At 37.7% G+C, this 27,832-nt stretch overlaps 1 protein-coding gene across 13 annotated transcripts in view; it reads left to right on the top strand.

Moving 5' to 3' along the window:
- Positions 1-27,832, top strand: part of CASK (calcium/calmodulin dependent serine protein kinase) — a 190,084-nt gene that overhangs the window by 44,721 nt on the left and 117,531 nt on the right. For all 13 annotated transcript variants that reach the window (XM_048289611.1, XM_048289603.1, XM_048289565.1 and 10 more), the window contains exon 2: positions 6,150-6,262. In XM_048289611.1, the coding sequence (XP_048145568.1) occupies positions 6,150-6,262 (113 nt within the window). The remainder of the gene's footprint in view (positions 1-6,149; positions 6,263-27,832) is intronic.

Here is a 27,832-nt window from a genome sequence, read left to right as displayed (position 1 = left end):
CATCTGTTTACAGTATATGTCTGCCCAAGAGATTTGGTAGATAAAAAGAAAGACTGATAAAATGATTCTGACTTTTTTGCTTGATAAGAAGAAAAATCAGACCACAAACTTACCATTTTTATTGGTAGAGGTGACAGATCAGTTAAGGATAGCTTATCCTTTTAGCTTGGAGATAGGAAAGACAGGACAGCAGAAGAAACCTCTTTCTGCCTGTATTTTGCTTTTATACTGACAAAACCATGTAAACAAATTTTTGAATTACTCCAGAAAATCTCGAAAATTGAAGGTAAATATTTTTTCAGTTTGCTGCATGAATTCAGAGCATACCCTAAGGTTCTTTTGGGGAGTATTTCACTTTCACAAGCACTGGTATAGCTGCTCCTTCTCTGGTTTTTTTGTGGATGGAAAGCAATGGTTAAGATTTGGTGTTATATATATCTTTTTTTCTGTTGGATTAATATTAGAAAGTATGTATCCATATTGGGGTGAGATCCAGTGAACTGCTGTCTTGTGCTTTGTTCTTTGTAGGTTTCACCCTAAAGCTGAGTTTAAACACAGACTTGGTTTCAAAGATGTGAGCTGTTGAAAAGTAGAAATAGATAGAATGTGATAGAAATATTGCTGTCTGGGAACTCAGTTTTGTGGCTTTTACTGGGATATCTAATTTTCTAAAGTATCAGATCTTCAACCCAAATGCTCTTCTGTGCCACAGTCATCATAATGCATTCTTTTAAATTTTCCTTTGAGAGTAAAACAAAAAGTGTCAGCCCAGCATTGCCAGTGATGGCTTTCTAAATGTGGGCGCCCTCTAATCTGAAGTGCTAGTTCAGAGAAAGGTTCAATCACTATTTTAAACTGCAGTGCCATGTGTAAATGAGCTGATACAGTGATTAATTGGAGGTTTAATTAATTTTGGGAATAATTTTCGAAAGAGGTTCACTTCAATTAAAGGGAAAGGGAAAGTTAAAGAACAAGTATATGTTATAAATTATGTGGATGAGTGAAGAGGGGAAAAGATCTATTTCTTTAAATGTAGTAGCAAATTGTTTTCTTTCCAGTAATTGTCTTCAATTTGAATACAATTGTTTTGAAGTTATTAATCACATTAGTACAAAGTTTGCAGCTTAAGTAAGCAAATGCATCACCCTTAAATAAAAAAGAAAAAAAAATTCTGGGTATATATGGCTTTTTTTCTGTGACTTTATCTGTGTACATCTGTAGTATCTTATTGAAACAAACTGACAAAACCCTTTTTAGAAAACACTGATCTTCCATTTAAAATGTTGAATTAAGGTGACTTTAAGGCCTGTGTTGCATGCTTTGTGTTCTTAACTATTAAACTTTGTTAAATAAGGAAAAGGAATCCAGGTCCTTTTACTTCTAAATGGAAGGTCATTTTTAAAGGAGCACTCTGTTCAGTGGAGAAGATATTATTCATTATTTTGGGGTTTTTTCTGTCAAAATGTTCAACTTTTTTTTTTTTTTTTTTAAGTTAAGGAAAGTGCATTTGAGAGCCAAACCACCTTGTTTTATATTAAGTTCCTCAAAAAATTGTGACTCACTTGGAAGAGATGTTGAGCAAATATATGATGGTCTGATATGATCTAAAATCTCAAGTTTTGAGGCTCTGAAGCAAAGGGGTTCAGGAAGTGTCTTTACAGGAATTGCATTCTCACAGATCGGCTCAGTAGGAAGGAAACAGGCTGTAGTATATTGCAACCCCGACCAGTTCTCCTTCTTGCAGACCATCAGGGATTGAAGGAAAGGAGACAGGAAGCAGAACAGAGAGATAAACTGACAAGATTGTAGTGTAAAAAGACAGTTTGCAATACATTGGTTTATGACTGTTGTCCTTGAAGTCCCAGTTACACATTAAGTTAAATAATTTAAAGTGAAGGAGATGATAAAAAAGCTTTGATGTTATCAAAGTTCTAGGGTTTTATTCTAATTCAAGTGTTGTACTCCTGAAGGAGAGAGTAATTAATAATTGATTTTCTTCAAGTTTATGTCTAGCTGATAGAAAACAAGCTGCTCTGTGCTAGACAAGAAAGTTATCATCAGAAAATAGTTTCAGTAGGGTAAAGGTTACATCAGGCCTGCTCTGCTAATTTGAAATTTTGGAAACATGAAAAGACATGAGACAACCTCTTCAGCATTCCAGTCCATGTTTTATGGCCAATATGTACTCACTAACCTCCTCAGTAATGTAGTACTTGGAATTCCATCTGCATAAGGCAGCAAAACTCATCGTGCATCCCAGCTTCAGTTTAAGTTCATATATTTTGGATTTTGGCATACATTGCATGTGGGATTCCAAGTGTTCCACGTGTTAAGAGTGTGCTGCTGCCAACCTTGACAAAATATCAGTGAAGAATTCATCTGTCCTTACTGCTTGTGTGTTGTAATGATCTTCATATTTCAGTGCAAGCTGGCTGCAGAGAAAGATTTTGCAAATTTGGGTTATGTCTGTTAAAGGTAGCACAGAGAGAAATGAAGTATAAAGCACATGACATGGTTACAATTTGTATGACTTAGAAAATGAAGTCTTACACAACTTAACTCAGTTACTCTTAATAAATAAATACACAGTTTTATCCATTTCTGACAGCTTTGATGATCTGTCTAGGGTTACAGTTGTTCCTTCCCCAATCTGTCACCTCTGTACTTTAGATCTGTAAAATTTGAGCTGCAGGGTTGGCAAAATGAGCTTTAGAAGTTGTCATTTAGCAGGGGTGTGATACACATTTCCCCATCTGCAGGCACAACTGTTGAACAGCTCCTGGTCTGAGCTGAGAGATGAACTGTTGTTCTTTCCTCACTGGGTAGTTTCAGTGCCGAGTCTCAGGGTGGCCTGAAAGACTTTTGTTGCTCATCTTCTAAATACGGTTTGGAGCTCTTGTGTTGGGAAGCAGGGATTCTTGTTTTCTGGCTCGGGTTATACAGCATCACCGTGGGCTGTTATAACTTAATTTGTAAACTTGCTGTGTGCCATTGCAGCTGGAGAGGACTAACTGCAACCATAATTTATTTAAGAGTTCCTTTGTGTTACTTGGCACATGGAAGGAATGGTGCCTGCTTAACTGATCAGGGTACCTCTCATGAGTGTTTCAAAATTACCTAAGATTGGGCTATTCAAGCTTCTGTTGTGATGCTGTTGTCATGGGATGCATTAATCTGATGTAGTGTTTTAACACTATTTTGAGGCTGTCTGCAGCTTGAGTATGAGAGAGTTTTGGAAAAGTTGGAAATCTGAGGTTTGTAAATAGCTGAGTCTTTCTTTGGGTTGTGTTTAAAAGTATTTTTATTTCTATATGAAATTGCTGTATTGTTTAAATAGAGGTAATTGTGGGCATCACTGAATTCATAGAATCCTAAAATAATTTGGTTTGGAAGGGACCTTAAAGATCATTTGGTTCCAACCCCAATTCTTGTATTCTGTGCTTTACAGCACATTTCATTTACTTGAGAGTCTTTGTCCTCAATCCAAGTAGAGAAGTCTCTTGTTAAAATCATAGTGAAGTTTCAATATGGCATAAATTATGGCCATAAATTTTGAGACTGTAGAGGTGTCTCTGTACCTTTTCTGTTACAGAACTGAATAAAGTGCTCTATTTTTTTTGTCCCAAATTTAATATGCAGGAAGGAAATTACTCAAGTCAGGATTTTAAAACATTAATAGATAAGGGAAGGACAAATCAGGCCATGGTTGTACAAGATAGAGGTGAGTTACACACAGATCTGATCCTCTCAGAGCTGCAGTTTGTAGGCTCCTTTTTGATTTATGGTTCTTCCAACCCTCTTTTTTTGTCTGCGCAAAGCACATACACACACTGTGGTGGCTGGGCAAGCTCTCCTGCCCAGACTTGGCAAAACCAGGAGATCTAAAAGTAGCCCAGCCAACAGCGAGAAATATTTATATTCATAGAGTTTGTCTGAATTAACAGAAATCGGGGATCTACGTATGGGTAAGAATATGGTCTTCTGAGGTATCTCTGCACTCCAGTGATCTACTATTCTAGATCAGAATATGTTAAAAGCATTATTTAATGTCTCCAGAAAGGCTTTGTGGGAGGAAAAAACAATGACAACGTAAAGAAAAAGGATCATTTGAATGAAATATATTTAGTTTCTAGTGATTTATGACAATTAGGAGTGAAAGCAGGTGTTGCCAATGTTATTCCAAAGCTGCAGTTTAGGTTTTGAAATGGTTTTAGATTAGCATAATCTAAATGTATTCTTACTTTTTTTTTACAATTTTACTTTGATGGATGCTAGAGGAGTAAACAGAAATTTGGGATAAGAAGGTGACACTGATCTATATAAAGAGGGACTTTTCCATGGAAGATCACTTTTTGAAACGTGGAGGGAGGATTCTAAGTCAGTAGCTGTATCCTTCCAATGCCAGTTGAAGTCAGCTGAACCTTTTCCATTTAACGATGAAAGTGGATTTCTATGTATTAGAGGCTTAATTGATCATCTTTTTAAAAATATCTGTGGTAATTTTTGCTAAAAGACCAAATAATGAATAATGGGTGGGGTGTGGATTCAGGAGAGAAAACAGCCATTAGTAGGGGGGATTTCACTGTGTGTTTGGAGCAAGGCAAGAAGAAAGAAAATAAACATGCATTTTCTTGAGTAGTTCATTCTGAGTACATCACATGGCCCTAGTTGTGCTAATAAATATTTTCCTTATTTGTGACTATTTAGATTGGGATTCATTGACCAGTTTTGGTATTCATGTTCTCTGTCAGAAATAATCCTATTTCAAGAAATCTTTGCAAGGATGTTGTATGTTGAAACGGTACAAAACCTGGATTTTAGCTATGTTAGTACAGGTTTGGTAGTGTGATGAATTACACATTTTGAATCATCTAGTGTGTAAAGGAATACCAAAAGCCAGTTATAAAGGTTTGTAAGGGCCCTCAGAGGGACATTTCTGCCTCCTCAGGGTACCTTTTATTTTGAGAATTGTGTTGCTTTGCAATCTCATTGCTCAGAAATGTGTCAACTAACTTCCAGTTCATTGTTTGAATGGAAGAATTTGTCTTTCAAGCTGTGTTAAAGCATTTATTTCACTCAGCAGGTGAATGTTCACTCAATAGACAAACTTCCGAACAAAGGCTCTTTCCATCCTCAAATTTTCCCCCACATCTTTTTGAGAAGACTTCAGAATGGATTTCTTTAGAAATCACATGTCAGTCATTAAATAAGGAGCAGTAAAAAAGGATTGATTTGCCACAGCTAGTGAACTCTAGAAACAATCCTATTCTGTTTTCATAACATATTAATTTTTCATGTTTGAAAGCTTGACCTACCCTATTTATCTGATGGTATTGGTTGTTAATATTGGACGGAAGATTCCATATTATAAGTTAAGGCACCAAGAACTTAAATGATCTACTAAAAGATGCTTCCAAAAATACATATTGGTGCTGATGGGTTTTAAAAGGTTGCCATTGTTCTGACTGGTGTTTTGGCAAATGTAACTTCAATTTCAAAATATAACTACTCTTTTTTATTTGAGTGCAATGGTAACATCTGTCTGAACTAATTTTAATCTTTTCATCCGTAACTTCTGTGGGGATTCTCTAAGTGCCATAGATTAGAGAAAACTACGAGCTTTTGTGGAATTTCAAAGTATTGTAATGGAGGCTGTTTGTATCTAGTGATGTCAAACTTGAAATAAACCTGTTTGTGTAAAACAGACAAACTGAAACAGCTCACAGTTCTGTTACTCTTGTCATTGTCCATTATCCTTTCAGCATAGGACTGAAAGAAGGAATGTGTTTCTCACCTCCATTTTTTTCCCCCTATTTGGATTTTGCATCTAAATAAAGTCTACTTAAAATATAATAGTAGTGATGTCAGTTACATATTACATAAGGTTTCTAAGAGCATAGCCTTTCTAAATGGTCAGGGTAAGAGAATATGTCTTTATTATAGGCAAATACAGAACTCACTTGATGTTCTTTACACCAGTCTGTAGTCAGAACGATTAATTTTACATTTAATGGGCAGCAAGGACGAGAGCTATATTCTATGCAAACACTACATTTGAATGCACGAGTGGAAGCCTTGTTGGGAAGTAAGAGAATTGCAGCTCACTGAAGAAGAGAATGGTTATTCATTGCTGTTTGTCTGTGTTGCAGGGGTCCGTTCAGCGTCGTGCGGCGATGCATCAACAGGGAGACAGGGCAGCAGTTCGCTGTGAAGATCGTCGATGTAGCAAAATTCACTTCAAGTCCTGGATTAAGCACAGAAGGTAAGAATTAATAATTAAGCAAACTCCCTGCAGACAGGTTTTTTTGATTTGTCAGCCTTTCCTATGTTTGCTCTCTTTGTGATACTTTCTGTTTCATATTTTCTAGAAGTTTTAAAGCAAGGTCGTATATCTCAAAATTAGCTTAGGGCATGCATTTCTTATCTTTAGTAGTTTCTCCATATATTCAGTGGTGATCATAAGTAGTAGAAAGATAATTAGGTCTAAACCATTTCTATTTCTATTTTCTTTTTTTAGGAATTTGAATTTCATAAAAAGAGAATAGTTCTGAGTCAAAAAAGCATACACAGGAAGTAAAGAAAGAGCACGAGTTCTGTTTTTACTAGTCCAGATTTAGCAAGTAATTTGCTATAAATGGGTGAAGACTTGCTATTAAAGTGCAAAATTATATAAAACTATATTTTTCATATAGCCAGGATTACAGGCAATGCTGCAGAACTGCTACAGTGTAAATACAAGGCTGTAACTCTTAACATTTCCTATTTTAGGGTAAAACAGTCTGTTTTACAAGTTGTATATTCAACTTGTGTGTGCATAAAGTTCTTCTTTTACCCTACATGGAGAAGAGCATTGGCAACTGAGTGAGAATTGCTGTGTACTCCATGTCTTGTATTTTTTTTCTCAAGATCATATTCTTTTGTACAGTAATATTTTTGGGAGGTTCTACTGATGCCATCTAAGTCCTCATGAACCCAACTTTAGCAGCAAAAAAGGGTCAATGACTTTTGTTGGTATTTATAACAAGCAGTATCTTGAGCCTTAATGACTAGTTTGATTTACAAGGTAAAACACAGGTCTTGCTTCAAACTTTACCAAATATTTTCATTTAATAATGCCATTGCTAGTTTCTTTTTTCTAGCCTCCAAAAAAAATATAGGACACATTTTCCACAATATTTAGCTTCTGATTAGCTCCATTATGGTTTTGGCAAGTTATACCAAAACCATTGCATTTTGTGCTAATGAATATTTATTAAAATGATTTGATGTCTTTTAAATAAGTTCTGTCTGTATTCTGTTTTTTTCTGAGCCTCATTTGAACTACGGATGGTAGGACACATTTCTGCCTCTGGGGTATATTGCTTTCCTGGCTCCATGACAGTAAAATTCAACCTTTTGGGGCCATGAAGAATTCCTGAAAGGGAAAAGTAGTAGACAAAAGAGTAGGGACTGATGAAGTAAAAAAGAAAAGCCAATAGTAATAGCAGATTCACTGAAAAAAGATAACTGTGGATGGTTTGTAATTTCTGCCTGGGTCTAAAGAATAGGCTTGGGAGTGTATTAAGAAATTTTGGGGTTTTGTATTGTTGTAATTACAATTCAAGGTAGCTGGTCATTGAGGTAGGATCACAAACATTTTCCATGTTTAGTGGTGCTTGTGTTTTGTGGTTTTGGTTTTGGATTGTTGATGGGATTGTTGTCGTTTTGGGGTTGGTTTTTTTTAAGGTTTGAATTGTTATGCCTTGAATTTTTGTAATAAGACACAAAGACACATAAATGTGTAAGTGAGTGTGGAGGAAGTTCTTACCTCTGCGTAAAAATGTGAATTTTTCACAAACTTTCCATTTGCTGTACTCTTTACTTTGTTTTTCCTCTGCTTTTTGTTTGGGGTTGTTTTGCACTTCTACCCAGGTTCTAGGGGAGTTTTAAAGATTTATTTTTCTAATTTGTTTATTTCCGATATGGCATTGCTTAAGCACATTGGTGGGCAGCCATGATGGTGGTACTGGTATAAAGTAAGTATACCTGTGAGGAAGCTGCATTTGTAAATTGTGTTAAAGTGTGAGCTGTAATGAAGTGATAAGATTAACCCTTGGAGATATTCTTTACCTTGAAGTTTTGCCCTCTGCAAGATCAGTTTGCTCTTGAAGGTTATCTTTGCACAATTCTCCACCTCCAGTCTTTGAGGCACAGGAGTGGGAGAACAGGACAATCTGCATGTGAGGGAGCTGATGACCATTCCTTCCATTAATTCCACTTATATCCAGAGTGCTTAGAGCTAAAGGGCCCAATATGCCTCCACACTTTCAGATTAAATCTAAAAAGTCTTTGTTCTTGAGTACTTTCACATAAATACCCCCATGGGATGATGTGTTTATGGATAAGAACTTCATTATTGTTTGTCAGCTGTGTACTCTTGTGGCAAAGGCAGCCAACTGCACAGTAGAGCATTGCAGAGGTGTAGCCAGCAAGGCAAAGGAAGTGATTGTTCCCTCTGTTCATCCCTTATGAGGCCACACTTGGGGCACTATGTGCAGTCTTGGTTTCTCCAGAACAAGAAAAGCAATGATGCACTGGCATGAGTCCAGCAGAGATGGACTAAGTTGATCCAGCCTTAATAAGCTGAGATTTGGTGCTGTCTTCAGTTTCTTCATAGAAGGATACAGAGCAGATGGAGCCAAGCTCTTCATTTGGGCACACAGTGAAAAGACAAAAAGCCATGTGGACAAATTGCAACATGAAAAAATGCCAATTAGAGACAAAGAAAAGAAAATCTGCACCTCATTGCACAGAGAGTTCGTGGAGAATATCCTCAGAGATGCTCAGAAGTGGATTGCATGGGGCCCCGAGCTGCCAGGGCTGTTTTGACCAGCTTAGAGCAAGAGTTTGGACTAGGTTGCCTCCAGAGGGTCTTTCCAGCCAATAAATTCTGTGTTGTTTGTAGCAGCAGTCTAAGTAATGTGTGGGGCAATATAATTGAAATACTGTATAGGGAGAAAATTTAGGCATAACGGTACTGTGCTAAAAAAGAGATAATTTAAAACTAGTTTTGATTGAATGTTTTGATTTCTTTAATCTGTGAAGCAGTTGGGCACCAAATGGGTTTTAAAGGGTCTATTTTCTAACCAATTCATTTAGAAAAATACATACTGGTGTCTTACAATAGTGGTATCTCCTTACCAGAGTAACAAAAACAAGTTGGAAAGCTTCTCTAGGCTGGTGTGTTACCGGTTGGTGTTATTGTGGGTATTTGTGGCATATGATGGAGAAGCCACTAGCTCACAAGACAACTTTTATCAGGTATAGTGTTCTCTCTGTAAGGCTGCTCAATACTCATAGCATGTATAGGGACAGACATCTCAAGTGATTTTTGTGTCTCGCTGCATCACTGCAGTGGTTTGATAATAGCAGGGAAAATTAATGCTATGTAACAATGCCTGACAGCTAGCAAATCTAATCTAGGCTAAATTCTGTTGGATTTATGTATTCATGGTCTTGCATATTGTGTATCATCAATCTCTGTAGTGTTGTAATTCAACCATATTAATGAAGTATATTGACACCTTGTCACTGTTCAAGTGGCCATGTGATCTGCTGGATTAACATTGGATATTTTACATGTTGACAGATTCTAGTACAGTTCACTCATATCACCGAGAAAAAAAAATCAAAAATAAGAAAATGTGAAGGTTGAATATTTTTAAACATAAGAGTCTCTTTTGTACTGTTCAATTTAAAGAATCCATGTGGAAGAGTACTTGATGCTCTCAGGAGCCAGCCGTAGTAGACCTGTTGAGGTCTAAAAAAATACATCGATGTCAATAAACTTACTTTAAAGTAGAGCTCTTAGTTGCCATACCCAGAACTTTTGGAGCAGAAAAGTGTAAGAAGCATATTCCTTATTTCTGAATTTGTTACAGCTCACATCTTAGTTTGACTGTCCATTTCCTCTGCTTCTCTCTTTGCATCCCATGTGTTTTCTCTTTCTTTTGTTTTTCTCTGCACAGCTTGCATGTCTGATTTTTAGCTACCACTCTAACACCAAAATATCTCTCTAAGTGTAGGCACTATTTCTCAGGAAGAACATGGTGATCAGTTCCTTACTACTTAGTAAAAGCCAATACACATTACTTACCTGCCTTTTCTTAAGTCCAGATTGCTTTCTTGTAACATGCTGAGTGTTTTCTAAAGCAATTTAAAGGGCAGTGTTTTGAGCTTACAGTGCATTGAAGTTGTTTTTCGAGATTTAATTCAACATATATTAGATTCTCTTACTTGTAGTTCATTTCTGTAGAAATGCCCTCACAAAGAAAGTGATTACCAGTTCTTCTCCAACATTCTAATAGTCTACACCTTATTTATTAGGTTGATGTACGTGGTTGATATACAGGTTTGTGTGCATTCAGGCCACTGTGAAGCTGAATAAATAAGCTGATAAGGAAAGATTGAGGTTTCCTTAGAACCCAAACTGGTTCTTCTGGAAGCAGGCTGTGAAGACAGTCTGCAGAATGCTTTTGTCTGTGACAAAGAGCAAAACTGAAGCCAAGAAAGCAGTTTTAAGTATGGTTCTTGGACTACTTCTAGCATGGAGAGGGGCAGGATAATTGAATTGAAACTGGTCTTGCTATGGATGATCCACTTTAGGAGGAGAATTTCAAAATTATTTAATGAGGGAGAGGGGGGGAAACAAAAATTGGCAGGTTTTTGTTGTGTTTTAGTTGTTGTGTTGAGGGGTTTTTTTCCCACAAAGAGGCCCACAGATCTTACCCCTGACTTACTTTCAGATAGAGTGATTTTCCTAAAGCCAAGACCTTGCTCTTGTTCTGCTTATTTCATTTAAAAGTTTGCCCTTGTTGGTTTTCTTATTTTAATTTTGTTAATTAATTTAGACTTCCATATTTTAGAATAATTTCATCAGGGCAGTTTTTTCAAAAGGCTTTATTTAGTTTAGAATGAAGTTGCATGACAGTATCTTTAACTTTTTATACTGGAAGGCTGTGGTGAATCATAAGTTATTTTTCACAAAAGTATCTGTAAGATTCTGCACTTCCCTCCCTGTACATTTTCAAGGGTTTCAGAAAAAAATGTACTGTCAGTGTTGAGCTCATCTCTTTTGAGTAAAAAATACTACAAATCTGTATGTCATCATATTTCATGATACTGTACCATATATAGACTGGATTTGAAGAAAGAGCAAGTGACTCATTGCCTTTCATTTGGAAATACCAACTAATCTGGAATTTCTGGTAGTTGCCAGTTCTGTGTTGTGCCATATTTCACAGATCAAGGGCAGTGACTTCTTTCTGTGTGGCATTGGGCCCACACCTGAGCTATTGTGCCCAGTTTGGGGCTTCACAAATTGAGGGGTGCCAGAGGACTGGAAAGGTCCCTGCAAAGGACAATCAAGATAATCAGGACCCTGCAGGACATGATGGGCAAAGAGAGGTTGAAGGAGCTGGGTTTGTTTTAGTTTGGTGAAGAGGAGGCTGATGGTGTTATAATGTGGTCTACAACTGCTTGAAGAACTACAAAAATGTCAGAGCTGAGCTGTCCTTGAGTGAAAGCTATTGGAACACAGGGAAATGGCCAGGAATTGTTGCTCAGAAGGCTCAGGCTCAGGTTGGACAGGGTTTTCAAGAGTTTGCTTGATGAAGTCACAGCCATCCTGTGTGTGCAGTAACCTCACTTTGAGTAGGGGTTGGACATAATGACCATCAGAGGTAATTTCCCACCAGTCTTTTTGTGATCTAATGAAAACAGGATATTTCAGCGGGTGCAAAGCTCTGTACCAGCTTGACTTTGCTTTTGAATTGCCATTTTAACCCTATGAGAAGTCATAATCCAAGTACTTAGTGACACTAGTGTTGTGAATACAACTCTATCACACAGTTTTCTTGAAGATTCATCCAGTGTGTGTGTGTGTCTCACAAATGAAAAGTTCGAGGCATCTTTTTATAGACCACAAAAATCACATGGTATTAGTGACACCTCTGTTCATAAGAAAATGCACAAATGTGGAATTTTGAAAAGAAACTCTTTAAAGGTAGCTGACTGTCATGGAGTTTATGTTGCTGGTACTTTAAATACCACTGTCGCTTCTGTGTGTGCTGTACAAACAATAAAGCAAGTTGGGGTAAAGAGATAGGAAGAACTTGAATTAACCATGTACCTGTGGTAATATAAAATCAAATATAAAAATAATGCTTTTTAGGATTTTTTTTTTTTTTTTTTTTTTTTTTAAGAGTATCTGGGTCGTGGTGGAAGGGACCTGTCGTAGAGTTTGTGCCTCTCAGCAGGACTTGAAGATTGATACTTGAAGTCACTTTTGATGTTTGTAATTTCAAGAGTCTGCCTTTCTGGGGAGTGCATTGTTGCTATCTTAGTTCTCCTTCTTTCACAAAGGGATCCAACTGGTCCTGCTTTGGTACAGGAAGTGTTACCTAAGCCTTTCTGAGGGGTTTACTTGTTTTAACTTAGTGAAAGATTTGAGGTTTCTTCTTTCCTTTGTCTGGAGAAGCCATTGGCTGGTTTGGTTATAAATTCAGTTCTACTCCTTTCTGTGTACAAATTTCATAAATGTCTAACTTTTATAGCTCTGCTGTAACTTTCATAAACAAAGTGTCATTAGAATTAAATACTTCTGTGCAGAAATGTAACATAAGAGATGGAAGCAGGCTTTTCCCCCAGCAGTTACTTCTGTAAGCATGGCAGCATGCTGACCACATGATAGAGTCAATGGATCACAGGAATGCATGGGAACATAACAAGGATTTCTTTCTAAGGACTAATTTTTTCCTTGCTACTGGAAGTCAGTTCACTGCAGAAGTGGTGCACATGTTTTTCTGGTTGGAAATACAGAAATCAGTCTTGGGCAACACTTCACATAAAATACAGAGTTATATATTAGAAGTCTTTTTTTTTTTCCCTTTTTTGTTTTTCTTTTTTTTTTTCTGAGGATTTCCTGTCATGTGCCCACATACAGGCTTCCAGGAGTGGAATACTGTAAGTGTCACTGGTCAAGTTATCATAGTTTTGATCTGTTTTGGAGTCACACATACAAATTTGATTCATCCGGGGAAGCAACTGTGATGTTCTGTAGGGAAATATGACCCATTATCCAGATCATAAGCAAAGAGTTATAGAGATCAACTATATGGTATTTACTTCAAGAACATAAAATTTCTGGAAATACTGATGCAGGCTTATTAACAGCAGTGTTCTTGAAACACTTTTCCTTTTCCATCTTCAGCAGGGCAAGCATAGCTTGGGAATTTATTACACCCACTTTAAAGCATAAAAGGATATTTACCTAATTTTTTTTATGCACTGTTGCTTAAGTAGAAGAAAAATCATTAAGTTTTTATGTGTCTCAAGCAATTGGTTCTTTATTCCTTCTAATCAGCCTCCAAAACAAGGGCAGCTTTGTTTGCTGTATGACTTCAGTCCTTTGTCTTCAACATGTATCTGATTTTGCTGGGTTTAGTACAGCACTGAACACACAATGGCTCTGCAGGAGTGCACCTCTTCTTCCCTCTCTTTTCATCTTTACTACTTGGCTACGTGCTGGCTCTGACAGCTTTGTTCTTCTGCTCTTGGTTTCACTGTGGTGCCAACGTTGTGAAAAATGACTGGCTGAAACCACAGTGGATTTGTCGCCAGATCTTTACGTAACATTATCATGAAGCTACTTTTGAGAAAGGTATTGTGCAGCTGAGCAGCAAGTGCAGGCAACATTTCCCAGCTTTATAAATAAAAATGGTACACTTTACAGGTTTCAAAATGCAATTACATCGTGTATTTAACTGCCATTTTAATAATTATTCATTCTAAGAATAACATATTAAGAGGGCTAATTTAAAAATTGCTGTATCTTGGAATTCTTAGAACACATATAATAATGGAAATGATTATGTAATTAGCACTAAACAGAATTTATGTGGCAGATAATAGATAATGTAACTGTTATTTTTGTTATATAACTGAGTATGCAGTTGGCCCAGTTTGGGTTTTTTTAAGTAATCATAATTGATTGGAAAGTGCTCCTGTAGTAACATCTCTGTAACCTTTTTTCTCATTTTATATGAGAGGCACTAGAACAGGTCACCCAGGAAAATTTTGGATGCCACATCTCTGGAAGTGTTTAAGGCCAGGTTGGATGGGGCTTTGAGCAACCTGGTCTAGTGGGAGGTGTCCCTTCCCATGGCAGGAGGTTTGGCACTATGTGGTCTTTAAGGCCCTTTCCAACCCAAACGAGCCTGTGATTCTATATCACACTTCTGTATATGTGAAATAAGAAAATATATTCACATTTGTGAACAAGAAAATAAGACTAATGCCGAAAAATATTATTATGAATAGTTTCTTTCAACTTCATGTCATTTAGCTCAGTGAAATAAGGTTTGTCACTGAAAAGTTAATTCCTGTTTGTGCATATAATATAGGGCTTAGGGACCATTTGATTAAAATCTTTACTGAAATAACTAGTGAAATTATTTGGGTAATATATAATATTGAACCATTTTTCAAGGCAATAAACATAGTTTATGCACATTTTGGTCATTTCAAGTGCTACAGGATATTTGCTAATTCAGGAAAACTTCAGTGAAGACTTGTATTTATACATCACTTCTTCATCTGGACAAAAACTGGTTGGTCTTTGAAATCTGTTGTTTGAATCCCACGTGTTCCCTGGAGCTCACAACCATTTAGAATGCAAGTTTCACTGAAAATTAAAATACGTCAAATTCTTAGTAGAATTTTTTAATTTGGAAGAAATGTTTTCAGATAGTGCTTGTGATCCAGCATAAATCACAGATGTGAAAAGGTGTGCTGCAGTTAATACTGCTCATTCCAAGCAGAATGATGCCTGTGAGTGTACTGAATAGCTTACAAAAGTCTTGGAGATAACTGTCCTAGGCTTTTTTTGTGGGGGTTTTGCCAGTGATAAGCCTGTGACTGAAGTGCTCATCCCAGTCGGCTACAGGTGCATCCTCAGAAAATCACTTTGAACTTGATTCAGCTTTGCAAATCATATCTCCCAAACCACAGTGAGAAAGATTGTAGTTGAGCAGGATTCTAAAGAGCCTAATCCTCTCTCTACCCAGAAATAAAATATCACAAGCACACTTCACTATTATTCAAAAAATACTTTTAAATTTCATACTCTTTCAGCCTTGTCTGTCCCTTTACTGAATATTTAGTTGGATGCATAGGACAGTTTAAGAGGACGATGACTTATGTATTTGCATTTGGTAGTAAATGCATGAAATATGCAGTAAAAGAGATGTCTGAGAACCTTCTGTGTTGTGTCAGTCAAAAGCACCTGAGGATAATGAATTGTTAAAGTGCATTTACACGGATGTGGACCCAGAAGTGCTGATGGAGCTGAGAGATATCATTGAGAGGACATTCAGGATAATCTTTGGATGAACAAGGTGGTTGGGAGAGCTGCCTAAGCATGGGAGAGCAAATGATACTCCTGTGCTGGTCCTGGTGGGCACCAGGGTGAACACGAGCCAGCTGTGAGCCCTTGTGGTAAAGAAGAGCCAGTGGCATCCTGGGCTGCCTTAGACAAAGTATTGGCAGCAGGTGGAGGGAGGTGGTCCTGCACCTCTCCTCAGCACTCCTGAGGCCACACTTGGACTGCTGGGTCCAGTTCTGGGATCCCCAGTACAGGACAGACATGGAGGTACCAGAGAGAGCCCAGCAAAGGGCTGGCACTAAGATGATGAAGGGATTGAACATCTCTTCTGTGAGGAAAAGCTGGGAGGGCTGCTCAGCCTGGAGAAGGAAAGGTTCAGGAGGGATTTGTTGATGTGTACAAATTCATGAAGGGAGGGTACAAAGAGAACAGAGCCAGGCTCTTGTCAGTGGTGCCCAGTGATAGGATCAGAGGCAGTGGCACAAACTGAAATACAGGAGGCTCCACCTGAGCACCAGCAAACACTTTCTTAACTGTGAGAGTGACAGAGCACTGGCACAGGTTGTCCAGGGAAGCTGTGGATTGTTGGAGATATTCAAAAGCTGCCTGGACACAGTCCTGGACACTGGGGACTTGGTGGCCCTGCTTGAGCAGAGGGGTTGGACCAGATGACTTCCACAGCTCCTTTCAGCCATTCTGTGATTCCACAAGGCAGCTTCAAAACTTTCTGATGGATTGATGGCTCTCCTGTGAGGAGCTGGCAGCAGCTGAGCAGGGTAGTATGTGGGCTCCCCCCTGCCCCACATGCCATTGTTTCTCTGTGCTCATTTGTGGGTGTGCAGCTGAGGTTTTATCACATAACCTAATGTTTTTCTTTTCTAAAACCCTAGTTTAATTATAGCATCCTTCTTGCTTAGCAAAGCAAAATGTTTGAGAAAGAATTTGAGTAAAGCAAATTTGTTTGAAAAAGAAATTCAGGTTGGAAAGGTAGGGAAGATATTCCTGCTCCAGGTATTCTTGAGTAGTAAGCAATGCTTGGATCTTTTACCAGTACAATTAGCCAAATGACAAAGGTATGTTTCTTCACCCACTTTGCAAAGCAAAATCATAATTAAATTTATTTTTAAAAATCTGGAAATATGCTTTTAAAAACATTTTTTATAAACGCTCTCAAGTCTTCATTCGTAGCCATTGTTGTCTTTAATTTCTGCAGAATTCATGAGGTATGTCCAGTTCCTGTTCAGAAAAATTAAAATGCTTTCCAAAACATTTCTGTCTCTGTACACACTCTATACTTGTCTAACGAATCCTGATTCTTGCCAATAGTCCAGAAATACGCTCTAGCTGTGCTTGCTGGAATTCAGGCTGGTTACAAACACACAGGGAAGATAATGAGCATCAGCTGTATTTTCAAATATTTTCTGTTTGGATGCTAGCATGTATTCTGTTCTGGTTTGTGCAATCAACAAAATTCAAAATTAATTGCAGCTGAGCTGCAGTTTCTGGTAATTCATTGATCCAAAGAGAACCTTTTTTGCCTCTTAAATGCTGGGGTTTGTTGTTATGTGAATCTAAAAATATATGTCACTGTGATATAGTAAATAATGACCCTGTTTGGACTGTTCTATGCTGCCTTTCATGTTAGAATGACAAACCTGTATCCTGCCATAGCTGTAGGACATGGGTAAAATCCCTGTCTTTGGGTCGTGTGGGTTTTGCTTGGGCCAGCTTGCATCCTTTGCAAATCTTGCCTAAAATATTTTTTTTTTGAAAGCAAGATTCGTGATTTCTGATCCCACATTCCTGTTCTTTTGTAGTGTCCAGAGTTTTCTGCTAGTTTGGTAGGTACATCAGAATCTTGGGCAATCTTTCCACAAGTCAGCTACAAACATTCCTCTTGGAGCTTTTCTGCATGTACTGGTATTTGAGGGATTGGAGATGAACATGGTTTTGAGCTATAGGCAGCGGAAATTTGCAAAAGTAAAGATGTGTTAGCAAATCTTAATGGACCTCCTAAGTAATAGGTTGGGAGTGAGAACTATAGAGTTTAAAATGAGAGGCATATTTTTGATCTGTAGTGTATATATGTCTGTATATTCATAATAAAATGAACACATAGCATAAATCCTGTCGTCTGACTGGTCTTCCAGCTGAAAAATTAAGCATGGAAAAAATGGTGAAGCTGAAGACCAGTGACAAACTGCCACAATCTGTGCTGCAGTTGTAAAAACTGCACGCTGATCTCCATGGAAATTTTCATTCTGACATCTGCATTAGCAAATAGTTATGAGTAATACATAAAATATGTAGAAGTTGAGAGATCTCCATAGGATGTCATTATGTGGGAGAGTGTTCAGTCCAGTTGTACACAGTGCCAAGCAATGGCTGTTTCCCAGGGTAAGAGTTGCTTCAGAAGGGGAAAAAAGGAAATAGATTTGTAATCTTTTTTGAGTAAAGAAAACATTTCGAGAAAAGACAAATATTAAAAGAAACAATTAGGTCTACTTGATACAAAGGCAGATGGAAATACTTGTGTTTGGAAGCTATCTTGTAAAATATATCTTGGCTAACACACACAGTAGAATACTGGAGCTTTTTAGCTGCTCAGTCAAGAGAAGCATGTAAATTTACATAAGTCTAAGACCTGAAAGTCCTGAGGAGACCTCTGAACTTGTTTCTTCCAGACATTCTACATTTTATCTGCTGTTCGAGTTCTACCATCTCTGCCATCCGTTTTCTTCCAGTATATTACTTGTTTTGATGGAGTGAGTTAGGTACAAGCAATAAATTGTCTATACAGTTACATTTTAGGTAAAATCCACTTAATAAAAACTCTTAATGAACATATTTATATGAATTAAATTTTATCTTTAATAGTGCATTGGAATTTCTTCTAGTTCTGTTTTAAAACTACTACATATATAACTGGTTACTTTAGGAGAAAGACCTGTGTTAACCAGCTCTGTGTGGTACTGCAGCCTGAGCACTTTCTGCCATGGCATCTTCCAGCTACAAGTCTTTTATTTTAATGATGACACTTACCAGGGGCAGTCTGCTCACACTGTATATATTGTATGTATTTGATTTCCTGATACGAATCCAACCAACAAATATACACAGTGACAGTGAGTAAATTGGCAATGTAAGCAAAATCCCGGTGATCCATGGTAGGTTTACTTAAAATCTATGACACAGATTTTCATGGGAGGTTGTTTTTTAAGATCACTTTGTATAGATTTATGGTGTATTTCTTGGTTGGGGGAGGGGGTTTGTTCTTTGTATTTATTTTGCCTAAAATATTCAGTGGTCAATTTTTTTTCTGTTTTTTGAAGTTGCTGTAGAAGGAAAAGCCCAATTGCAAAAGAGACTGGTGCTGAAAAGTAATGTTTTGTTGTTTCAGAGTGCCTTAGTATTTGTTAAGGCAGTTAAATGAGAACTTAATTTTAATACTTCACATAACTAAAAAAAAGATTTTACAGATATATTCTAAGTTCCACTGAAAGCTTCTTGTAGAGTCAGCAATATAAACCCCAAGCTTTCTTGATTTCCTTTAGAAGATTAATTAAATAAAGTTAAATTTTAAAAATACAGTTTTATCTACTGTGACAGAACCAGTTGCTGTAGCTTTCTTAATGTCTGTCACTTTTAACATTGCCTGTGATACAATTTACAGTTGCAGGTCTTACTGAAAATATTGCCTTAGTTTATAGCATTACAAGTAGTGAAAATGACTTCTGAAATACTACTTTGCCTGAGCAAAGTAGATTTTTTTCCTTTGCCAAATCAAATTAGGAATTGAATCCAAGTTGCCACCACAGAAATGTTCATTACAACATGTATGTGTTACACATCACTGTTTTCAGGTCTGTACAGATTATCATTGCTGTATCCTCTTCGGTCCTCATCGTTCTCTTTGAAAAGCTGTACCAGACTGGAACCTGTGTTTCCAGCACAGGGTTGGATAAGTGGGGTGGCATGTTGGCAAAGAAGCTTTTAATCTCTGATGATGTAGTTCTACAAGAACCAGTCTTGTGCTGCAGAGTGATAGGGCAGCCACCATCTCCCCACCTCTTAGAAGCTTATCTGATTGAGGGGAAAACCAGTGAAGGAACTAGGATTCCCTGGAAATGTAGGATGCTAACATCTAGGACCATTAGATGCCACTTACATCTGTGCAGTGTGTGCTTGAGTATCACTGCTTTGCATCTCCTCCCCTTGCCCCCTCAGGAGGATTGAACAGCTCCTTGCTGCTGAAGGGGAAGGGAAAGCCCTGTTTCTTCATTGCAGCTCCCTTACTCTTCTGTCCTGTTGCTTCATTTGCTTTTATTTTGGTACTTTTTTTACCTTTGGGCTGATTTATTTTAATTCAAGTTGGGGGAAAAAGTGAATAGAGGACTTGCACCCTAAGTCTCCTAGTCTTCACTGTCTTTTGATTGGCTTGCTTCCTTTTTTAAATGCACCTTATTTCAAAACCTGTTAGGGTTGAAGAGGAATTACCTTGTTAAGGGGAAAGCACAAGTTTGAATTTATTCATAAACAGTTAGAATTTATTCAGTTGAGAATTTTGATACTCCCTTTAGAGGAAGATAATCCTGTATGCTCTGTGTTTTTCTAGAATGTGAGACAAACTGATGTGAAGGTGCTCAGAAAACAGAAGAGATTTTCACTTCTTCTAAGTGACTCTGTTTAAGACACAAATGCAATCTGGGATTGTAGTGGGAACTATAGGAGCACATATTGTAAATAGCCATGGTTGCTACCTCAGTTCTTGCCTAAATAGCTCATAGGCATTGTTCTGGGCATTTTTTTGCCCTAAATTACAAGCACCCTCACTGGAGAAAGTGCATGCACAAGGTAACACAACAGAGTGAGAGGAGAAATCCTCAAATCTTATCAAAGCTGCAGTAGCAGCTTATTTGTGTTCCTGTCTACTTGGTAGGACTAGTCAGCAAATAAATACCAATTAAAAATTTGAAAATATGCATTTCATTCTAGAAATGGTCTGGGCTACTAGGCTTTTTGCCACTGATTTCCTGGTTTTTGGTCATGTCCTGTTCTGTTGGTGTGCTCTGTCTGTATGATTAACTCCTCTTACTCTGGGCTACTGAAGGTACTCATTCAGCTCCTTTCATGTCATTATCCCCTCTTTCCCCATCACATACTCAAATGAAGAGTTTACTAATTTGGGGATAATTCCAATCAACTTAATTCATTGTCAGTTAACATACTTTTAATAACTGATTCTGGTATTGAAACAAACACATACAAGTTTAGGCAAAAATCCCTTGCCTCCCCCTCCCTGGTCTTCATCCCACTGGCCACATGTTGGCTCTTTCATTCCTATGTGAAGACTTGGTCATTTGCTGATGAAGGGCACTGTTTTGTTCATTGCTTATCACTTTGTGGTTTATAACACAAGAGAATCTTCTACCTTGGTTCTGTTGTGTTTAGTAACTACTGAGGAATTATGGTCTGTACAGTAACAGTAAAAGCTATTCACAGCTTCAGGGCATGTTAATCTGCATTGCAAATGCTGGTCTGAGGGCACTTTACATGTGCCAAGATCTTTGGAGGAAAATAATCTTTTAATATCTGTTCTGGAGTTTGGTTTTTTTAATATAAAAATAATTTACATTTTGAAGCCTTTTTCTGTCTTCCATATAGTAATAACTACTGTAAGAAAAATTAGTTTCTTCAATGTTATAAATCCTGATGAGGAGAGAAAGTCTCTTTATAAAACTGTGTCTCTTCTGGGTTAATATTTAGAAATGTTATGTTGTAGAACAGAGCTTTAGAGCTGTTCATGCTGTGATGACAGTTTGTTTGCTGATAGGAAGGCAGGTTCATATCCTGAATCAAATCTGTATCCTCATGTGGCATTGCAGTAACTGGATTTCTCCTTGCTCTCAGCACTGTACTTCACTATCATCTTTGCCTCTTGCAAACTGATTGCTGGATTTGCCCAAGAGAGAAGTAGGTCCTCTGAAGAATGTTGTGTCAGGTGAAGAGGATTCTGCAGTTCTTTGTTTTTCTGTATTTGTGATTACTCTTCTGAATAACAAGCCTTGGACCTTCAGTACCTCTGAATTCTTTGTTGCCTCAGTTTGAATCTGTGTTTGTGATTGTCCTGGTTTGTCCACTGGCCCACAACAGAAATTAATTACAATTGGTCTGGGTCTGAGGTTACTTGTAACGAGTAGGAACTGGTAATGTGGGGGCACTGGCTTTGCTGAGATAAGGCCAATTTCAGGATTTGCTCCATGCCTCTTAGAAGATTCTGCCCTCGTGTATCAGTTGGCACAAAATTTCTGAGTTTTGCATCACCCCACCCTTGCCCCACTTACGTTTTGTAGGTGCTGGATGGCACTTGTGCATAAGTTTTGTTTTGTCCTTCTTGTAATTACTGAGGGGAAGTAGGAGTTCCTTACCTTGCCAAGTGAACTAGGATCTGGCTTTGTATCCCTACAGATTGAACTTTCCACTGCAGTTGTCTGAGACTGTGAGAGCTTAAGGAATCTTGTTTCTTTCATAGTTGGATGGAGCCTGTCTGGCAGCAGACAGTCTTGCTGTGTTAGTAGTAAGTTAATTGGTGTTCACTTTGACATTTGCGTATGGGAAAAGTTGACTGAAGAAGGGCCCGATTCCTAACAGGATTTAGAGATTTTAAGGACTACAGTGTTGTAACATTTAATTTTCTTTGCAATGTGATATATGTTGTTACTTGTTTGTGTAAGTGGAGATTTTGGTAGCTGTTGGTTCTCTGAAGTGCTCTGGGAAGGACAGAGGAGCAGTTTTGTTTGTGTTCCTAAATTACTGAGGTGTAAATTGTCATTTTCTCTGGTCTGGAGGCTTTTGCACAAAGGCTGACCCAGAAAAATGTTCTGAGGGCTGGTGGTTGGCTTTGGTGGGTTCATTCTCTCCACTTGATGTTTCCAAAAAGTACTGTGTGTTTCAGGGATCAGGACTCAGGAAAGCTTGTTTAAACAGGCCAGCTCTGTTCTTGGCCTTGCCTTAGCCTCCTGTCTGGGCAGGGCTCTGGTGGATCCTGTTGCGACTTCATGGCTCCTTAGATCTTGAAAGATGATAAAAGTGAATGGTTTTTACCCTTCCATCTGATGCTATCGTGATGCATTATTTCAGTGTCCCAAGTTCATTCTCCAGCAGATTTTAACCATTCAAAGAGCAATCAAACTTCAACTCAAAGATCAGTTATTGCTGAAGGTTTTGTAACTTGTAGTATCAGGTGAGTACAGTGAGCATGTGTTGTAGTAGTAAAGGATATCTGTATACTAGAAAAAGAAGAAAATTCTTTAACTTTTAAAATAAAAAAATTGAAGCTTTTGTAAAATTTTCTTACAAGGTTGGGAGTTTTTTGTGCTTATTAATTATACATTGTATAGATAATAGATTTGTGTCTCAAAATCCTTTTCCAAACTAGAGATGATGAATCAGATTTCATGACTACCAGCAGGCTACTGGTTTTATGTAATTTTTGTCATGCGAATCTTATCAGTATTTTAAAGATAAATTTGTGGTTATAAAACAACCAAACTAAGAAAATAGTCTGTAGAAGAAATGGTTGCTACATTTGTGCAGTATTTACATTTATGCTTCCGTACAGTTTTCATTAACGTATGTTGTAACTGTCCTCAAAGTTTAATTTGATGTATAACTTATACTTTCAGTACCTGTGATTTTGCAAAAACTATTAAAAATGGGTTATGACAGATGTGTTGTCTGCTTTCATCATTCTTTGATTCCAGTATTCTTTGCTGGCAGCACGCAGCGCTTTTGTGTCTACGATTGTTCTTAAGTTGGCACAAGTATCACTTGAATAATATTGCTTGTGGTAACAAAAGGCTTTTTAGTGGATTTCAGTTTCATGATTTTCTGTGGCATTTGGGAAACAAAAGAGAAAAGACAATTTAATTTAATAAATTTTCAAGAATGCTGAAAAGTTCAAAGCTTTAAGCTCAGGTTCAATGCTAAAGGTTCAATGTTGTAAAAAATGTGTTGAGCTTTATTCGTTTTTCAGCTTAAGAATATTATGATGCAATTTAGTCTGTTTTTAAATCCTTCTTACCTGGGAATTATGAATAGGCTATCCAAACTGACTGTAATATGTAGTATATATAAATATATATAGAAATTGTATTAATTTCTCTGTGCTCTGAGGCCATTTTATTTCCTTAATTAGTTGTTCATGAAGGAAGATTTATGCAACAGGATGATTTAAGCAGCCAAGTCTTACTTCTCTGTGGTAAATGGAGACTGAGGTACTGTAGCTAATAAGAAAAAACAGGTGCAGTAATACAGCTATAGTTAGAAAGCATTTGGATGTGCAAAACATGTACAGCATGCTTTTATTATCTGTCCAGGTTTGTGAGCTCTACCTCAGCACCAGTCCAGAGCTGACCCTTTGGAGAGTATCAGCCCCATTTTCCTGGCACTTCATTTCAGGGGTTGTTCATTTACATTTCCACAGCTTGTGTTTAGCTGGGCTAATAAATCCTCAAGAATCAGGGTCCCTGTGACTTTGAAGTGACCTTACATGGAGCTAACTCAAGTCCATCATGGTTTATTAATCCAGGTATTGACTGGCAGAGACTCTTCTGTATCATCATGCCCTGAAGCAGCAGAGCTGCTATGCATATACTGCATTTAAGCTCATAAATTCTGCTAGAACCTGAGCTGATTTTTAATTCTGTTGCAGATGCATATACAACCTGCATAAACAGCTCATGGATTTGCAAATTTGAGGTTTTATGTCAAAGTCACAGGTGCATAATTCATTTCCTTTCTAGAGTGCAGTGTTATACCCCTCCCTGCCTTGGTTTCTTGTCTTCCTGCTGCAGCATTCTGGAAAAGTGAGAACTAGTTGTGCAGAGTGAGACACACTGAACATGTTGCTTCACCAAAAGAGGTTTGTGAGGGGAGGGAGGTCGTGCTCAGAACTAGTGTTTGCTTCTTCCTTCAAGGAAGGGTGGGGAGAGCACCTTGTGCCACTCCCTGTGCTTCAGGTTATTTTCAGAATCCGGACAAGGCTGCGTTCAGCCTGAGAGTCATGCTGTGATGTTAAGAGATAGTCTTAATTTTTGTTATGCAGACAGGAAAGGTGCTCTAAAAAGTCTGTGGAATGGGTCAGGGCCCTCTTAACTCAGCTTTACATTTCCATGTATCCCATCATGCCAGATATTCTTTATCCTAGACAGAGATTTAACTTGTGAGGAAAGGAAATGTGGGTTACTTTTAACAAAAGAACCCCGCTAACAGTTTCTTACAGTGCTCTTGTAAAGCTGTTTAGAGGATGCAGATTAACAGTTATTCTTCTAATGTGGGCTTCTAAAGTATGCCAGTGGATATATGCTTTAATAATTTCATATTTTTGCAAGCTTATTGTTGCTCTTTCACTTTAGAGCAAGAAAAATGGGCATAATTTATAAAGGTTTGTTCTTACTCTAGCGGATTGTTTTGGATTTGGACACTAATGAAAGAAATTTGAACAAATTTGAGTCAAACCTTTTAGCATCTGAGAAAGGCTCATTTAATTTGAGAGGGTTTTATATGCAAGTACTTAAACAATCTTAGCTCTGTCGGGCAGGAGGAGCAATCCATTATTTACGGCTGGTTACTACAAGGCTTTATAGGTCCATGTCAGTCCCTCAGAATACCCTGTGACAGAGAAGGAAATTCTTGTGTATTACAATGTGATTCTTGCTGTTGGCATCACATGAAAGTTCAGAGGCAGTGGGAAACTTTATCAAAAGTTAATTAAAAAGCCATGCACGTGTACTGTTTCCAAGTCCAATCTCCTACTTTGATACAATTTCCAAGGTCACAGTTTTTTAGATAATCAAAATGTTTCTAACTCAACTTTTGCTAAGTATGAATTTTAGGTATTTTTTGCTTATCACCAGATAATAAAGAAGGGAAGTGAAATATTATTTGCTTAATGCCTGGATAAGATTAAAAAAGAAAACTGTCTGTATTGGTGAAGAAAAATTGTCGTTTAAATAGCATGAGAAGTGTGTGAATATTATGAAAGAAGATACTTCTCTGATGACCTGTAATTGTGCTAGGACTCAATTCATAGGCAAAGTTGTCACTGGATTGGTTCTTTATGGGGACATGTTACCTCTGTCAGCTTAATTTATTTTACAAAGAAAAGCATGAGGGACAGTTTGTAAAGATTTGTGGTATTTTCAGCCTGTTGTAAAATCAGAGACAGGTCAGGCAAGTTAAAACCTTATTCCTAGAGCTGTGACATGAATATTGCTAGAAACAGATTTGAGCTCTGTTGCACTGCTTACATCATTAACATCTGATTTCTGTGGAATGAAAGGAGGGGGGTGTGTTTTAAGAGCATTGGTTTCAGAGGCTTGGAGGAGTATTGCAAATGCACAAGCAGAAAAGGGAAAATGTGCTTCTTAAAAGCATTATAAACTTGGTATGCAGAAGTGCTTTATGGATATTTGGTAAGTAGCAAAGAGACTAGTTAAAACTTTGTTGGTTTGTTGGTGTGGAATCCTGAAAGTGCTGGTAAAATACATTCTGTAGTGAATTTTTTTTGATGAGTGAACTAAGACATGCACACTGGTTTTACAAAACTTGCTTTATAACATGCCAGTTAACAAAGAAAACAAAAAAAAAATTCTATGACTTTTGGTAGCAGTTGCGAAGGGAAGCATGTGCAGAAGTGGAACAAACCCAAATTAAATTTTTTCATATCCTGGATTATTACTGCTTGAGAAGAATTTTCTGGTTCCTGACATTGTCCTGTCACTGAACCAGAAAATAAGTTTTGCTAAGGTAGTTTTCTTCAGCATTCAGACATTACTCCACTACAGGATTTCCAAGTAGAACAGAATTGGCATCACTCTTAGAATTGCCAGGTAGTTGTCTGTTACTCAGGGTGCACTGTAGGTGCTGTTTGTGCTGAGTCCCATGTGCTGTGCAGGGACTTTCAGAATTCAGCTGTCCCTTACCAGCAGCATTTACTGCAGCTTGTACTATTTTACCTGAGAAAAACTGCAGAGTAACCTGAGCTGTGTGCCAGCAGAAACACTGTCAGTCACTGAGCTACGTGGCACTGCGGAATTAAAGTCGCTTTTAGATGCTGGTTTTGCTTGGGTTGTCTAGACTTGGGTAAAGTAGATGATTTCCTTTCTAGCATTAGTGTGCAACTGGTTTTGTATTGGCTGTGCAGAGCCCAGCAGTTCAAGACCAAAGGAACTTCGATCAAAGCAAACAAATACATTTTGTCTGTATGAGGAGCATCTTAGGCAGTCAGTTCCCTCTTCTGAGTGCCTTTGGGCTGTTCCTGACTGTTAAGTTCAGTAGCAGAAGCAGTGTGATGGATTATTTAACCCCTCCTCGAGTAGGAGTTACAGACAGTTTGTCTAGACCAGCTGAATATGTTATGAATAGATTTCCTTTGTATCTTTAAAATACCAGAGTTTTTCCTGTAAAACTGAGATTCTTTATTATTATCAAAAAGTAAATTTGCCTGTCATTACATTTAGGTAAAGGCGAAGTCACAGAAGAAAAGACATTTCAAACAAAAAAAAAAAAAACCCCAAAACCTTCAAATGTTAGAATGATCAGCAAGAGAAATCACTTAATTTTTCAGGATCAGCTAACATCCTTTTCTTGATAATGTTCCGTTGCCTCCAAGGGCACTTACTTGATTTAATGTCATTACATTTTAGTACATGAGTACTAAAAACTCATTTAAAGGACTGCAATGTCTATAACCTTTAGTTAACCTGATCAGCCTAAGTGAATTCTGGCCAAAAGATGTAAACGTTTGGCATAAAAATGTTGTGCCAATCTAAGCATAACATTAGTAATAGTGCTTTTAGCACTTTCTGAGATACTGCATGACCTGTATTGCCATGGCCAAAGGCTGGAGAGAAACCATGAACACACACATACGTGCACACACACCTGCAGCAAAAAGAACTCTCCAGAAATGAACAAATGTACAAAAAATGAAACAAAGAACTCCACTCTGGGTAATTAACCTTTTAAAAAGGAGAAACTCCAGTGATTTAAACTGAACTACTTGAAGGTTTTAGCTTTCTAAAGCTTTTTGCTGGACTTGGTAGCAATAAATGCAGACTGTGTTAGAGTTTATGGATTGAATGAAGAACTTCTGGTTTATGTGGGCAAACTGTGTTTAGATATGTTTTGGCTGTGCCATACAACTCTGTGTGTGCAGTACAGTACTGGTGTGTGGCCATCAGCTGCAAAGGGCTCTGCTTAGAGGTAGAGCAGAGACTGGTCTTGCACAGAATCTGGATAAAAAGGCACTTAGCACTGAATGTACCTTAATTATTTCAGAGTGGCATCTTTTCTTTGTTCTTAGGCCTGAACTGTGGGTACTAAAAAGCTGGAAGCAGAGGAATTTTC

Source organism: Corvus hawaiiensis, chromosome 2 (genome assembly GCF_020740725.1).
Source record: "Corvus hawaiiensis isolate bCorHaw1 chromosome 2, bCorHaw1.pri.cur, whole genome shotgun sequence".
Lineage (NCBI taxonomy): Eukaryota > Metazoa > Chordata > Aves > Passeriformes > Corvidae > Corvus > Corvus hawaiiensis.
Note: the sequence above shows the minus strand (reverse complement) of the source record. Positions and strands in the feature narration are given on the sequence as shown.